At 46.2% G+C, this 15889-nt stretch overlaps 1 protein-coding gene across 2 annotated transcripts in view; it reads left to right on the top strand.

The window, feature by feature from the left end:
• The window catches only part of LOC106591130 (vascular endothelial growth factor receptor 3), a 215335-nt gene extending 199708 nt beyond the window's left edge, over nucleotides 1-15627 (top strand). The window contains exons 24-30 of one of the 2 annotated variants that reach the window (XM_045717812.1): nucleotides 4589-4700; nucleotides 4847-4946; nucleotides 5736-5841; nucleotides 7078-7202; nucleotides 10988-11117; nucleotides 12034-12110; nucleotides 14910-15627. In XM_045717812.1, the coding sequence (XP_045573768.1) occupies nucleotides 4589-4700; nucleotides 4847-4946; nucleotides 5736-5841; nucleotides 7078-7202; nucleotides 10988-11117; nucleotides 12034-12110; nucleotides 14910-15102 (843 nt within the window). In that variant the 3' untranslated portion in view covers nucleotides 15103-15627. Of the gene's footprint in view, nucleotides 1-4588; nucleotides 4701-4846; nucleotides 4947-5735; nucleotides 5842-7077; nucleotides 7203-10987; nucleotides 11118-12033; nucleotides 12111-14906 lie in introns of both variants that reach the window. The other variant, XM_045717811.1, reaches the window with a different exon arrangement.
• The last annotated feature ends 262 nt before the right edge of the window (nucleotides 15628-15889 follow it).

Genomic DNA, 15889 nt, shown 5'->3' with positions numbered 1-15889 from the left:
GTTTATCGTCGAAGGAATGAGCGTTACACCGAGGCCTGTACTCTGGAGCGGGATCGATTTGGAGGTGGAGGGTCCGTCATGGTCTGGGGCGATGTGTCACAGCATCATCGGACTGAGCTTGTTGTCATTGCAGGCAATCTCAACGCTGTGCGTTACAGGGAAGACATCCTCCTCCCTCATGTGGTACCCTTCCTGCAGGCCCATCCTGACATGACCCTCCAGCACAACAATGCCACCAGCCATACTGCTCGTTCTGTACGTGATTTCCAGCAAGACAGGAATGTCAGTGTTCTGCCATGGCCAGCGAAGAGCCCGGATCTCAATCCCATTGAGCACGTCTGGGACCTGTTGGATCGGCGGGTGAGGGCTAGGGCCATTACCCCCAGAAATGTCTGGGAACTTGCAGGTGCCTTGGTGGAAGAGTGGTGTAACATCTCACAGCAAGAACTGGCAAATCTGGTGCAGTCCATGAGTAGGAGATGCACTGCAATACTTAATGCAGCTGGTGGCCACACCAGATACTGACTGTTACTTTTGATTTTGACCCCCCCCCTTTGTTCAGGGACACATTATTCCATTTCTGTTAGTCACATGTCTGTGGAACTTGTTCAGTTTATGTCTCAGTTGTTGCATCTTGTTATGTTCATACAAATATTTACACATGTTAAGTTTGCTGAAAATAAACACAGTTGACAGTGAGAGAACATTTATTTTATTGCTGAGTTTATGTTGAAGAGGGGGTGGGGCTTAAGCTGCATCCCTGTCTCACCCACGGCCCTGTGGAAAGAAATGAGTGTGTTTTTTGCCAATTTTAACCACACAGTTGTTGTTTGTGTACATGGATTTTATAATGTGGTATGTTTTTCCCCCAACACCACTTTCCATCAGTTTGTATAGAAGACCCTCATGCCAAATTGAGTCAAAGGCTGATGTTAAAGAGTTTAGGTATAGCCAATTGGAATTTGTGGTCTGTATATTTGATCATTTCATTGAGGATACCATCAACACCACAGGCCTTTTTGGGTTGGAGGGTTTGTATTTTGTCCTGTAGTTCATTCAATGTAATTGGAGAATCCAGTGGGTTCTGGTCGTCTTTAATAGTTGATTCTAAGATTTGTATTTGATCATGTATATGTTTTTCCTGTTCGTTCTTTGTTATAGAGCCAAATAGACTGGAGAAGTGGTTTATCCAGACATCTCCATTCTGGATAGATAACTCTTCGTGTTGTTGTTTATTTAGTGCTTTTCCAATGTTCCCAGAAGTGGTTATATTCTATGGATTCTTCAGTTATATTGAGCTGATTTCTGACCTGCTGTTCCTTCTTTCTCCGTAGTGTATTTCTGTATTGTTTTAGTGATTCACCATAGTGAAGGCGTAGACTCAGGTTTTCTGGGTCTCTATGTTTTTGGTTGGACAGGTTTACAGAGAGCTGGTAGTCCCATCCACCACACTACCAGGTGGGTGGTATAGAGGAGATGGACCCACTGGTTGTCCTCTAGGTTACAGAGAGCTGGTAGTCCCATCTACCACACTACCAGGTGGGTGGTATAGAGGAGATGGACCCACTGGTTGTCCTCTAGGTTACAGAGAGCTGGTAGTCCCATCTACCACACTACCAGGTGGGTGGTATAGAGGAGATGGACCCACTGGTTGCCCTCTAGGTTACAGAGAGCTGGTAGTCCCATCTACCACACTACCAGGTGGGTGGTATAGAGGAGATGGACCCACTGGTTGTCCTCTAGGTTACAGAGAGCTGGTAGTCCCATCTACCACACTACCAGGTGGGTGGTATAGAGGAGATGGACCCACTGGTTGGTTACCCTCTAGGTTACAGAGAGCTGGTAGTCCCATCCACCACACTACCAGGTGGTATATAGGAGATGGACCCACTGGTTGTCCTCTAGGTTACAGAGAGCTGGTAGTCCCATCCACCACACTACCAGGTGGTATAGAGGAGACGTAACCTAGAGGACAACCAGTGGGTCCGTCTCCTCTATACCACCCACCTGGTAGTGTGGTGGATGGGACTACCAGCTCTCTGTAACCTAGAGGACAACCAGTGGGTCCGTCTCCTCTATACCACCCACCTGGTAGTGTGGTGGATGGGACTACCAGCTCTCTGTAACCTAGAGGACAACCAGTGGGTCCATCTCCTCTAAACCACCTGGTAGTGTGGTGGATGGGACTACCAGCTCTCTGTAACCTAGAGGGCAACCAGTGGGTCCATCTCCTCTATACCACCTGGTAGTGTGGTGGATGGGGCTACCAGCTCTCTGTAACCTAGAGGACAACCAGTGGGTCCATCTCCTCTATACCACCTGGTAGTGTGGTGGATGGGGCTACCAGCTCTCTGTAACCTAGAGGGCAACCAGTGGGTCTGTCTCCTCTATACCACCCACCTGGTAGTGTGGTGGATGGGACTACCAGCTCTCTGTAACCTAGAGGACAACCAGTGGGTCCGTCTCCTCTATACCACCCACCTGGTAGTGTGGTAGATGGGGCTACCAGCTCTCTGTAACCTAGAGGGCAACCAGTGGGTCCATCTCCTCTATACCACCCACCTGGTAGTGTGGTGGATGGGACTACCAGCTCTCTGTAACCTAGAGGACAACCAGTGGGTCCATCTCCTCTATACCACCCACCTGGTAGTGTGGTGGATGGGACTACCAGCTCTCTGTAACCTAGAGGGCAACCAGTGGGTCCATCTCCTCTATACCACCCACCTGGTAGTGTGGTGGATGGGACTACCAGCTCTCTGTAACCTAGAGGACAACCAGTGGGTCCATCTCCTCTATACCACCTGGTAGTGTGGTGGATGGGACTACCAGCTCTCTGTAACCTAGAGGACAACCAGTGGGTCCATCTCCTCTATACCACCCACCTGGTAGTGTGGTGGATGGGACTACCAGCTCTCTGTAACCTAGAGGGCAACCAGTGGGTCCGTCTCCTCTATACCACCTGGTAGTGTGGTGGATGGGACTACCAGCTCTCTGTAACCTAGAGGGCAACCAGTGGGTCCATCTCCTCTATACCACCTGGTAGTGTGGTGGATGGGACTACCAGCTCTCTGTAACCTAGAGGACAACCAGTGGGTCCATCTCCTCTATACCACCCACCTGGTAGTGTGGTGGATGGGACTACCAGCTCTCTGTAACCTAGAGGGCAACCAGTGGGTCCGTCTCCTCTATACCACCTGGTAGTGTGGTGGATGGGACTACCAGCTCTCTGTAACCTAGAGGGCAACCAGTGGGTCCATCTCCTCTATACCACCCACCTGGTAGTGTGGTGGATGGGACTACCAGCTCTCTGTAACCTAGAGGACAACCAGTGGGTCCATCTCCTCTATACCACCCACCTGGTAGTGTGGTGGATGGGGCTACCAGCTCTCTGTAACCTAGAGGACAACCAGTGGGTCCGTCTCCTCTATACCACCCACCTGGTAGTGTGGTGGATGGGGCTACCAGCTCTCTGTAACCTAGAGGACAACCAGTGGGTCCATCTCCTCTATACCACCCACCTGGTAGTTTGGTGGATGGGACTACCAGCTCTCTGTAACCTAGAGGACAACCAGTGGGTCCGTCTCCTCTATACCACCTGGTAGTGTGGTGGATGGGACTACCAGCTCTCTGTAACCTAGAGGACAACCAGTGGGTCCGTCTCCTCTATACCACCTGGTAGTGTGGTGGATGGGACTACCAGCTCTCTGTAACCTAGAGGGTAACCAGTGGGTCCATCTCCTCTATACCACCTGGTAGTGTGGTGGATGGGACTACCAGCTCTCTGTAACCTAGAGGGCAACCAGTAGGTCCATCTCCTCTATACCACCCACCTGGTAGTGTGGTGGATGGGACTACCAGCTCTCTGTAACCTAGAGGGCAACCAGTGGGTCCATCTCCTCTATACCACCTGGTAGTGTGGTGGATGGGACTACCAGCTCTCTGTAACCTAGAGGGCAACCAGTGGGTCCATCTCCTCTGTACCATGTTTCTTGTAGGATGGCAATATCTGTATTTCTGATATCTTTGATGAAGTCCAGGTTCCTTCTCTTTAGTCCAAAGGCAGATGACCTCAGGCCTTGGACATTCCAGGATGAGATAGTGAAGGTTTTGTGTTCCATAAAGTGTCCAATGTTGTTAGTCGTGTGGTTTGGCCTCAGACCAGTAAGTGTGAGCAGAGCCTGCTGAGCATCTGGTACATGCCATTTGGTTTGGGCTAGTGTACGAGTGGGGGTTGGGTCTGTTTCCCTGCTCACGGCCCAGGCGTATGTGTGACTTCCATGTTGAAGCCCTCTTTGTGGGAGTGGGGGGCACTCTCTCTCTCCCCCCCCTCTCTCTCTCCGTCTCCTTTCCCTCTCAATAAAGACATTTCATATTATGTCTATATACAGTGTTGTAATGATGTGCAAATAGTTAAAGTACAAAAGGGAAAATAAATAAACATAAATATTGGTTGTATTTACAATGTTTTTATCTCTCTCTCTCTCTCTCTCTCTCTGTCCTCTCTCCCCCTGTCTCTCTCTCTCTCTCTGTCCTCTCTCCCCCTGTCTCTCTCTCTCTCTCCTTTCCCTCTCTCTCCTCTCTCTCTCAGGCCCGTCTGCCACTGAAGTGGATGGCTCCAGAGAGTATATTTGACAAGGTTTACACCAGCCAGTCTGACGTCTGGTCCTTTGGTGTTCTACTCTGGGAGATCTTCTCTCTGGGTGAGACATTTAGGTCTTTTAGCAGGACTTACAGTCTCTCAGTGAGAGATAATGTTCTTCCCTAGTTGTATAGCCAGCCAGCCAGCCAGCCAGCCAGCCAGCCAGACAGCCCTTATCTCTGATAACACCAGTGTTCCTCTCCTCAGGTGCCTCTCCGTACCCAGGTGTCCAGATCGATGAAGACTTCTGTAAACGACTGAAAGATGGAACCAGGATGAGAGCTCCTGAAACAGCTTCCCCTGAGATGTGAGTCAACACAGATCCTAGAATAATTCACAAGATATATGTACTTATATGTGAGTGACTTACTCCTTACCTACCTTGCATACATTTCATGCAAACCCAAGCACACAACATGCTAAGTAATGTAAGGTACTGTGTGCTCTGTAGTGGCTAGAACTACTAGTGGCTGTGTGGAGTGCACTCTAACTCTCTATAGCTCTACTGTGTGTCTCTGCTGCCCTCTACTGGTAGTTATGGGATCCTGCAGGCCTGTAGGACATCTCTACTGGTAGTTATGGGATCCTGCTGGCCTGTAGGACATCTCTACTGGTAGTTATGGGATCCTGCTGGCCTGTAGGGCATCTCTACTGGTAGTTATGGGATCCTGCTGGCCTGTAGGGCATCTCTACTGGTAGTTATGGGATCCTGCTGGCCTGTAGGACATCTCTACTGGTAGTTATGGGATCCTGCTGGCCTGTAGGACATCTCTACTGGTAGTTATGGGATCCTGCTGGCCTGTAGGGCATCTCTACTGGTAGTTATGGGATCCTGCTGGCCTGTAGGGCATCTCTACTGGTAGTTATGGGATCCTGCTGGCCTGTAGGACATCTCTACTGGTAGTTATGGGATCCTGCTGGCCTGTAGGACATCTCTACTGGTAGTTATGGGATCCTGCTGGCCTGTAGGACATCTCTACTGGTAGTTATGGGATCCTGCTGGCCTGTAGGACATCTCTACTGGTAGTTATGGGATCCTGCTGGCCGGTAGGACATCTCTTTGCTGTAACATGTTGCTGTGTGTCTCTCTTAATAGCTATGGTATAATGCTGGCCTGCTGGCAGGGCGAGCCCCGGGAGAGACCTACCTTCCAAGCCCTGGTAGATATCCTGGGAGACCTACTACAGGACAACAGCCTACCAGTAAGACACAGAGAGGTTTTAACCTATCCAGTCATGTCTGATCTGTCAACACTGAAGTGATAGTGGATATTTCTGTAAGAATGGGGGTCACTTACAGAAATGGAACGAGGCATATGTCGTTTAAATATGGATTATATAAACCATGTAGTTTGAGTCCTGGATGTTAATTGGCTGAAAGCCAATATACCACAGTATAATGCTAAATGACTTATGTACTGTCCAAATTACGTTGGGAAAAAGTTTACAATAGCAATAAAGCACCTCAGGGTTTTGTGATACATGGCCAATATGCCACAGCTAAGACATCCAGGCACTCCGCGTTGCATCGTGCGAAGAACAGCCCTTGGCAGTGGAATATTGGCTATATACCACTCCCCCTCGGGCCTTACTGGTTAAACAGTGTTACATATAATATATTATATTCTGTAGGATGATAAGGACTGATATATTCTGTAGGATGATAAGGACTGATATTATATTCTGTAGGATGATAAGGGTTGATATTATATTCTGTAGGATGATAAGGACTGATATTATATTCTGTAGGATGATAAGGACTGATATTATATTCTGTAGGATGATAAGGACTGATATTGTATTCTGTAGGATGATAAGGACTGATATTATATTCTGTAGGATGATAAGGACTGATATTGTATTCTGTAGGATGATAAGGACTGATATTGTATTCTGTAGGATGATAAGGACTGATATTATATTCTGTAGGATGATAAGGACTGATATTATATTCTGTAGGATGATAAGGACTGATATTATATTCTGTAGGATGATAAGGACTGATATTATATTCTGTAGGATGATAAGGACTGATATTGTATTCTGTAGGATGATAAGGACTGATATTGTATTCTGTAGGATGATAAGGACTGATATTATATTCTGTAGGATGATAAGGACTGATATTATATTCTGTAGGATGATAAGGACTGATATTGTATTCTGTAGGATGATAAGGACTGATATTGTATTCTGTAGGATGATAAGGACTGATATTATATTCTGTAGGATGATAAGGACTGATATTGTATTCTGTAGGATGATAAGGACTGATATTATATTCTGTAGGATGATAAGGACTGATATTGTATTCTGTAGGATGATAAGGACTGATATTATATTCTGTAGGATGATAAGGACTGATATTATATTCTGTAGGATGATAAGGACTGATATTATATTCTGTAGGATGATAAAGACTGATATTATATTTTGTAGGATGATAAGGAAATCATCCCCCTGAATCTGTCCCAGAGCTCTGAGGATGACAGTTTCTCTCAGGCCTCATCACGTCGCACTTCACAGGAGGAACTGAGACTGGCCTGTCACAGCATACCCATCAGGTACAGTAGTATTATACTACTGATTCTAATACTACCAATACTACTGCTACTACCAATACTACTGCTACTACTGATTCTAATACTACTACTACTACTACTACTACTACTACTACTGTTTGTAATATTGGCCTCTCCCAGGATACCCATCAGGTACCATACCACTGTGTATATATATAACACCATCAGGTATATATATATAACACCATCAGGTACCATACTACTGTCTATATATAACACCATCAGGTACCATACTACTGTCTATATATAACACCATCAGGTACCATACTACTGTGTATATATATAACACCATCAGGTACCATACTACTGTGTATATATATAACACCATCAGGTACCATACTACTGTCTATATATAACACCATCAGGTACCATACTACTGTGTATATATGACACCATCAGGTACCATACTACTGTCTATATATAACACCATCAGGTACCATATTACTGTCTATATATAACACCATCAGGTACCATACTACTGTCTATAACACCATCAGGTACCATACTACTGTCTATATATAACACCATCAGGTACCATATTACTGTCTATATATAACACCATCAGGTACCATACTACTGTCTATAACACCATCAGGTACCATACTACTGTCTATAACACCATCAGGTACCATACTACTGTGTATATATGACACCATCAGGTACCATAGTACTGTCTATATATAACACCCATCAGGTACCATACTACTGTGTATATATATATATATATATATATATATATATAACACCATCAGCTACCATACTACTGTCTACATATAACACCATCAGGTACCATACTACTGTCTATAACACCATCAGGTACCATACTACTGGCTATATATAACACCATCAGGTACCATACTACTGTCTATATATAACACCATCAGGTACCATACTACTGTCTATATATAACACCATCAGGTACCATACTACTGTCTATATATAACACCATCAGGTACCATACTACTGGCTATATATAACACCCATCAGGTACCATACTACTGTCTATAACACCATCAGGTACCATACTACTGTCTATAACACCACCAGGTACCATACTACTTTGTATATATAACACCACCAGGTACCATACTACTGTCTATATATAACACCATCAGGTACCATACTACTGTCTATATATAACACCATCAGGTACCATACTACTGTCTATATATATATATAACACCATCAGGTACCATACTACTGTCTATATATATATAACACCATCAGGTACCATACTACTGTCTATATATATAACACCATCAGGTACCATACTACTGTCTATATATAACACCATCAGGTACCATACTACTGTCTATATATAACACCATCAGGTTCAATATTACTGTCTATATATAACACCATCAGGTACCATACTACTGTCTACATATAACACCATCAGGTACCATACTACTGTCTACATATAACACCATCAGGTACCATACTACTGGCTATATATAACACCATAAGGTACCATACTACTGTCTATATATAACACCATCAAGTACCATACTACTGTCTACATATAACACCATCAGGTACCATACTACTGGCTATATATAACACCATAAGGTACCATACTACTGTCTATATATAACACCATCAGGTACCATACTACTGTCTATATATAACACCATCAGGTACCATACTACTGTCTATATATAACACCATCAGGTACCATACTACTGGCTATATATAACACCCATCAGGTACCATACTACTGTCTATATATATAACACCATCAGGTACCATACTACTGTCTATATATAACACCATCAGGTACCATACTACTGGCTATATATAACACCATCAGGTACCATACTACTGTGTATATATATAACACCATCAGGTACCATACTACTTTGTATATATAACACCACCAGGTACCATACTACTGTCTATATATAACACCATCAGGTACCATACTACTGTCTATATATAACACCATCAGGTACCATACTACTGTCTATATATAACACCATCAGGTACCATACTACTGTCTATATATAACACCATCAGGTACCATACTACTGTCTATATATAACACCATCAGGTACCATACTACTGTCTATATATAACACCATCAGGTTCAATACTACTGTCTATAACACCATCAGGTACCATACTACTGTCTATAACACCATCAGGTACCATACTACTGTCTATATATAACACCATCAGGTACCATACTACTGTCTATAACACCCATCAGGTACCATACTACTGTCTATATATAACACCATCATGTACCATACTACTGTCTATATATAACACCATCAGGTACCATACTACTGTCTATATATAACACCATCAGGTTCAATACTACTGTCTATATATAACACCATCAGGTACCATACTACTGTCTACATATAACACCATCAGGTACCATACTACTGTCTATATATAACACCATCAGGTACCATACTACTGTCTATATATAACACCATCAGGTACCATACTACTGTCTATATATATAACACCATCATGTACCATACTACTGTCTACATATAACACCATCAGGTACCATGCTACTGGCTATATATAACACCATCAGGTACCATACTACTGTCTACATATAACACCATCAGGTACCATACTACTGGCTATATATAACACCATAAGGTACCATACTACTGTCTATATATATAACACCATCAGGTACCATACTACTGTCTATATATAACACCATCAGGTACCATGCTACTGTCTATATATAACACCATCAGGTACCATACTACTGTCTATATATAACACCATCAGGTACCATACTACTGTCTATATATAACACCATCAGGTACCATACTACTGTCTATATATAACACCATCAGGTACCATACTACTGGCTATATATAACACCCATCAGGTACCATACTACTGTCTATATATAACACCATCATGTACCATACTACTGTCTATATATAACACCATCAGGTACCATACTACTGTCTATATATAACACCATCAGGTACCATACTACTGTCTATATATAACACCATCAGGTACCATACTACTGGCTATATATAACACCCATCAGGTACCATACTACTGTCTATATATATAACACCATCAGGTACCATACTACTGTCTATAACACCACCAGGTACCATACTACTTTGTATATATAACACCACCAGGTACCATACTACTGTCTATATATAACACCATCAGGTACCATACTACTGTCTATATATAACACCATCAGGTACCATACTACTGTCTATATATATATATAACACCATCAGGTACCATACTACTGTCTATATATATATATATATATAACACCATCAGGTACCATACTACTGTCTATATATATATAACACCATCAGGTACCATACTACTGTCTCTATATAACACCATCAGGTACCATACTACTGTCTCTATATAACACCATCAGGTACCATACTACTGTCTATATATAACACCATCAGGTACCATACTACTGTGTATATATGACACCATCAGGTACCATACTACTGTCTATATATAACACCATCAGGTACCATACTACTGTCTATAACACCATCAGGTACCATACTACTGTCTATATATAACACCATCATGTACCATACTACTGTCAATATATAACACCATCAGGTACCATACTACTGTCTATATATAACACCATCAGGTAGTATGGTACCTCACTCAACAGCTACTCTTCCTGGGGTCCTCTGGTGTTCTCACTCAACAGCTATACATAACATATGGGTAATGTGTGTGTGTGTGTGTGTGTGTGTGTGTGTGTGTGTGTGTGTGTGTGTGTGTGTCAGGTATTATAACTGTGTGCCCTTCGCGGGCTGTGTGTTCGTGGGGCCGTCGAAGCTGTCGTCATGCCAACCTGGAGTTAAGACATTTGAGGAGCTACCGATGGAAACGACCTGCAACAAAACCCACAACGGAGTATGATCTCTCTATCACTCCATCCCTCATTCACTCTCTCTCCATCCCTCTATCACTCCATCCCTCATTCACTCTCTCTCTCCATCCCTCTATCATTATATCTCAACATGCTAAGCTAGTCTCCAGTTATGTAAACAGGTCAACATGCTAAGCTAGTCTCCAGTTATCTAAACAGGTCAACATGCTAAGCTAGTCTCCAGTTATCTAAACAGGTCAACATGCTAAGCTAGTCTCCAGTTATCTAAACAGGTCAACATGCTAAGCTAGTCTCCAGTTGCCTAAACAGGTCAACATGCTAAGCTAGTCTCCAGTTGCCTAAACAGGTCAACATGCTAAGCTAGTCTTCAGTTGCCTAAACAGGTCAACATGCTAAGCTAGTCTCCAGTTATCTAAACAGGTCAACATGCTAAGCTAGTCTCCAGTTACCTAAACAGGTCAACATGCTAAGCTAGTCTCCAGTTATCTAAACAGGTCAACATGCTAAGCTAGTCTCCAGTTATGTAAACAGGTCAACATGCTAAGCTAGTCTCCAGTTATGTAAACAGGTCAACATGCTAAGCTAGTCTCCAGTTATCTAAACAGGTCAACATGCTAAGCTAGTCTCCAGTTATCTAAACAGGTCAACATGCTAAGCTAGTCTCCAGTTGCCTAAACAGGTCAACATGCTAAGCTAGTCTCCAGTTATCTAAACAGGTCAACATGCTAAGCTAGTCTCCAGTTATCTAAACAGGTCAACATGCTAAGCTAGTCTCCAGTTATCTAAACAGGTCAACATGCTAAGCTAGTCTCCAGTTTGCCTAAACAGGTCAACATGCTAAGCTAGTCTCCAGTTATGTAAACAGGTCAACATGCTAAGCCCTTGACTACTTGTCGTTATTGAATGTGATTCTGATGGACTGCTGTGTTTTCTCCCCAGGACAACCAGACAGACAGTGGGATGGTTCTGGCGTCAGAGGAGTTTGAGATGATCCAACACAAACACAGAGGAGCCAAGTATGTTTAACATACCAATAGCATCGCGCCCTTAACCGATAGCGTCGTGCCCTTAACCAATAGCGTCGTGCCCTTAACCAATAGCGTCGCGCCCTTAACCAATAGCGTCGCGCCCTTAACCAATAGCGTCGCGCCCTTAACCAATAGCGTCGTGCCCTTAACCAATAGCGTCGCGCCCTTAACCAATAGCGTCGTGCCCTTAACCAATAGCGTCGTGCCCTTAACCAATAGCGTCGCGCCCTTAACCAATAGCGTCGCGCCCTTAACCAATAGCGTCGCGCCCTTAACCAATAGCGTCACGCCCTTAACCAATAGCGTCACGCCCTTAACCAATAGCGTCACGCCCTTAACCAATAGCGTCACGCCCTTAACCAATAGCGTCACGCCCTTAACCAACAGCGCCATGCCCTTAACCAATAGCGTCACGCCCTTAACCAATAGCATCACGCCCTTAACCAATAGCATCACGCCCTTAACCAATAGCATCACGCCCTTAACCAATAGCATCACGCCCTTAACCAATAGCATCACGCCCTTAACCAATAGCGTCGTGCCCTTAACCAATAGCGTCATGCCCTTAACCAATAGCATCATAGCGTCATGCCCTTAACCAATAGCGCCATGCCCTTAACCAATAGCGTCATGCCCTTAACCAATAGCGTCACGCCCTTAACCAATAGCGTCACGCCCTTAACCAATAGCGTCGCGCCCTTAACCAATAGCGTCGTGCCCTTAACCAATAGCGTCATGCCCTTAACCAATAGCATCATAGCGTCATGCCCTTAACCAATAGCGCCATGCCCTTAACCAATAGCGTCATGCCCTTAACCAATAGCGCCATGCCCTTAACCAATAGCGCCATGCCCTTAACCAATAGCGCCACGCCCTTAACCAATAGCGTCACGCCCTTAACCAATAGCGTCACGCCCTTAACCAATAGCGTCACGCCCTTAATCAATAGCGTCACGCCCTTAACCAATAGCGTCATGCCCTTAACCAATAGCATCATGGCGTCATGCCCTTAACCAATAGCGCCATGCCCTTAACCAATAGCGCCATGCCCTTAACCAATAGCGTCATGCCCTTAACCAATAGCGTCATGCCCTTAACCAATAGCGTCACGCCCTTAACCAATAGCGTCACGCCCTTAACCAATAGCGTCGTGCCCTTAACCAATAGCGTCGTGCCCTTAACCAATAGCGTCGTGCCCTTAACCAATAGCGTCATGCCCTTAACCAATAGCGTCATGCCCTTAACCAATAGCGCCATGCCCTTAACCAATAGCGCCATGCCCTTAACCAATAGCGTCACGCCCTTAACCAATAGCATCATAGCGTCGTGCCCTTAACCAATAGCATCACGCCCTTAACCAATAGCATCATGCCCTTAACCAATAGCATCACGCCCTTAACCAATAGCATCACGCCCTTAACCAATAGCATCACGCCCTTAACCAATAGCGTCATGCCCTTAACCAATAGCGTCATGCCCTTAACCAATAGCATCATAGCGTCGTGGCCTTAACCAATAGCATCGTTAATATGACAAGTCGTCTGTTTTTTGAAAATGATTTTAAAAAACTGGTGTCAAAAAAATAACATTTGTCCTAACAGCTGTCACCTCACCTCTCCTCTCCTCTCCTCTCCCCTCCCCTCCCCTCCTCTCCTCTCCCCTCCTCTCCACCTCTCCCCTCCTCTCCACCTCTCCTCTCCTCTCCCCTCCACCCCTCCTCTCCTCTCAACCTCTCCTCTCCTCCTCTCCCCTCCTCTCCCCTCCTCTCCACCTCTCCCCTCCTCTCCACCTCTCCTCTCCACCTCTCCTCTCCTCTCCCCTCCACCCCTCCTCTCCTCTCAACCTCTCCTCTCCTCTCCCCTCCTCTCCTCTCCCCTCCTCTCCACCTCTCCCCTCCTCTCCCCTCCTCTCCACCCCTCCTCTCCACCTCTCCTCTCCCCTCCTCTCCCCTCCTCTCCTCTCCTCTCCCCTCCTCTCCACCTCTCCTCTCCCCTTCTCTCCCCTCCTCTCCACCTCTCCTCTCCCCTCCTCTCCTCTCCCCTCCTCTCCTCTCCCCTCCTCTCCCCTCCTCTCCTCTCCTCTCCACCTCTCCTCTCCCCTCTCCACCTCTCCTCTCCCCTCCTCTCCACCTCTCCTCCACCTCTCCCCTCCTCCACCACCTCTCCTCTCCCCTCCCCTCCTCTCCCCTCCACCTCTCCTCTCCCCTCCACCTCTCCTCTCCCCTCCTCTCCCCTCCTCTCCACCTCTCCTCTCCCCCTCCTCCACCTCTCCCCTCCTCCACCTCTCCAACTCTCCCCTCCTCCACCTCTCCTCTCCCTCTCCTCCACCTCTCCTCTCCTCCACCTCTCCCCCACCTCTCCACCTCTACCTCTCCACCTCTCCACCCTCCCCTCCTCTCCCCTCCACCCTCCTCTCCCCTCCTCCACCTCTCCTCTCCCTCTCCTCCTCTCCTCTCCCCTCCTCCACCTCTCCCCCCACCTCTCCACCTCTACCTCTCCACCTCTCCACCCTCCCCCTCCTCTCCCCTCCACCCTCCCCTCCTCCCCTCCCCTCCTCTCCCCTCCACCCTCCTCTCCCCTCCTCCACCTCTCCTCTCCCTCTCCTCCTCTCCTCTCCCCTCCTCCACCTCTCCCCCCACCTCTCCACCTCTACCTCTCCACCTCTCCACCCTCCCCTCCTCTCCCCTCCACCCTCCCCTCCCCTCCTCCCCCTCCCCTCCTCTCCACCCTCCCCTCCCCTCCTCTCCCCTCCACCCTCCCCTCCCCTCCTCTCCCCTCTCCCCAGTAGTACAGAGCGCCTGGTGTTGGTAGAATCCAGCGGTAGCTCTGTTAGTTCCAGACACCGACCAGCCTTCCTCTCCCAGCTCTCTGGCCAGACCTTTTACAACAACGAGTACGGTCAGCTGTCAGAGGAGGGGAGGGTCCTGGACTTCTTCTCCTCCCCTGATGATACACGCTGCCTCGCATCCTCCAACCTGTGATTGGCTACAGTGGGTTAGCTCCTCCTTCTCCAACCTGCGATTGGCTACACTGGGTTAGCTCCTCCTCCTCCTCCAACCTGTGACTGGCTACAGTGGGTTAGCTCCTCCTTCTCCAACCTGCGATTGGCTACAGTGTGTTAGCCCCTCCTCCTCCAACATGTGATTGACAGTGGGTTCCAATAGTTCAGATTCCTGTCTTGCCACAAGGGTTGGGAGAATATTATAGTATACTCAATCCCCCCTCCTTCCCCTCTCTTCCTTGCCGTCACTCCTTCCCCTCTCTTCCTTGCCGTCACTCCTTCCCCTCTCTTCCTTGCCGTCACTCCTTCCCCTCTCTATGGCCAACCAGCCCATACTGGACTGAGCCGTCTGTGCCTGCAGTTCTCTAACCAACCACCGGGTGGCAGTAGTATGTCAAACCCAAAGTATTTTACATCAACCACAGTTGAGATTTGTGTCTTTATACAGAGTAAGCTTTTGTTTATTTGTACAAAAATATGAAAATAAAGAAATATATCTTCTTTAGTCATGTCTCAGGTCTGTTATTTTGCTAATGATAGCGATAGGGGAAGTATCCAAACACCATTAAAAAAAAATATATATATAATGTTAGTCTGATCTGTAGTACAACATCTCATGAGGTCACTAGAGTGAGGGGGAGGAGTGTTCAGAGAATGGACTTAACATGGCTCTCCTCCAGATGACATGACTTAACATGGCTCTCCTCCAGATGACATGACTGGTTCTGACAGGTCTAGAACTCTAGATTGGTCTCAGTCTACTGGCT

This window comes from Salmo salar, chromosome ssa05 (genome assembly GCF_905237065.1).
Source record: "Salmo salar chromosome ssa05, Ssal_v3.1, whole genome shotgun sequence".
Classification (NCBI taxonomy): Eukaryota; Metazoa; Chordata; class Actinopteri; order Salmoniformes; family Salmonidae; genus Salmo; species Salmo salar.
Note: the sequence above shows the minus strand (reverse complement) of the source record. Positions and strands in the feature narration are given on the sequence as shown.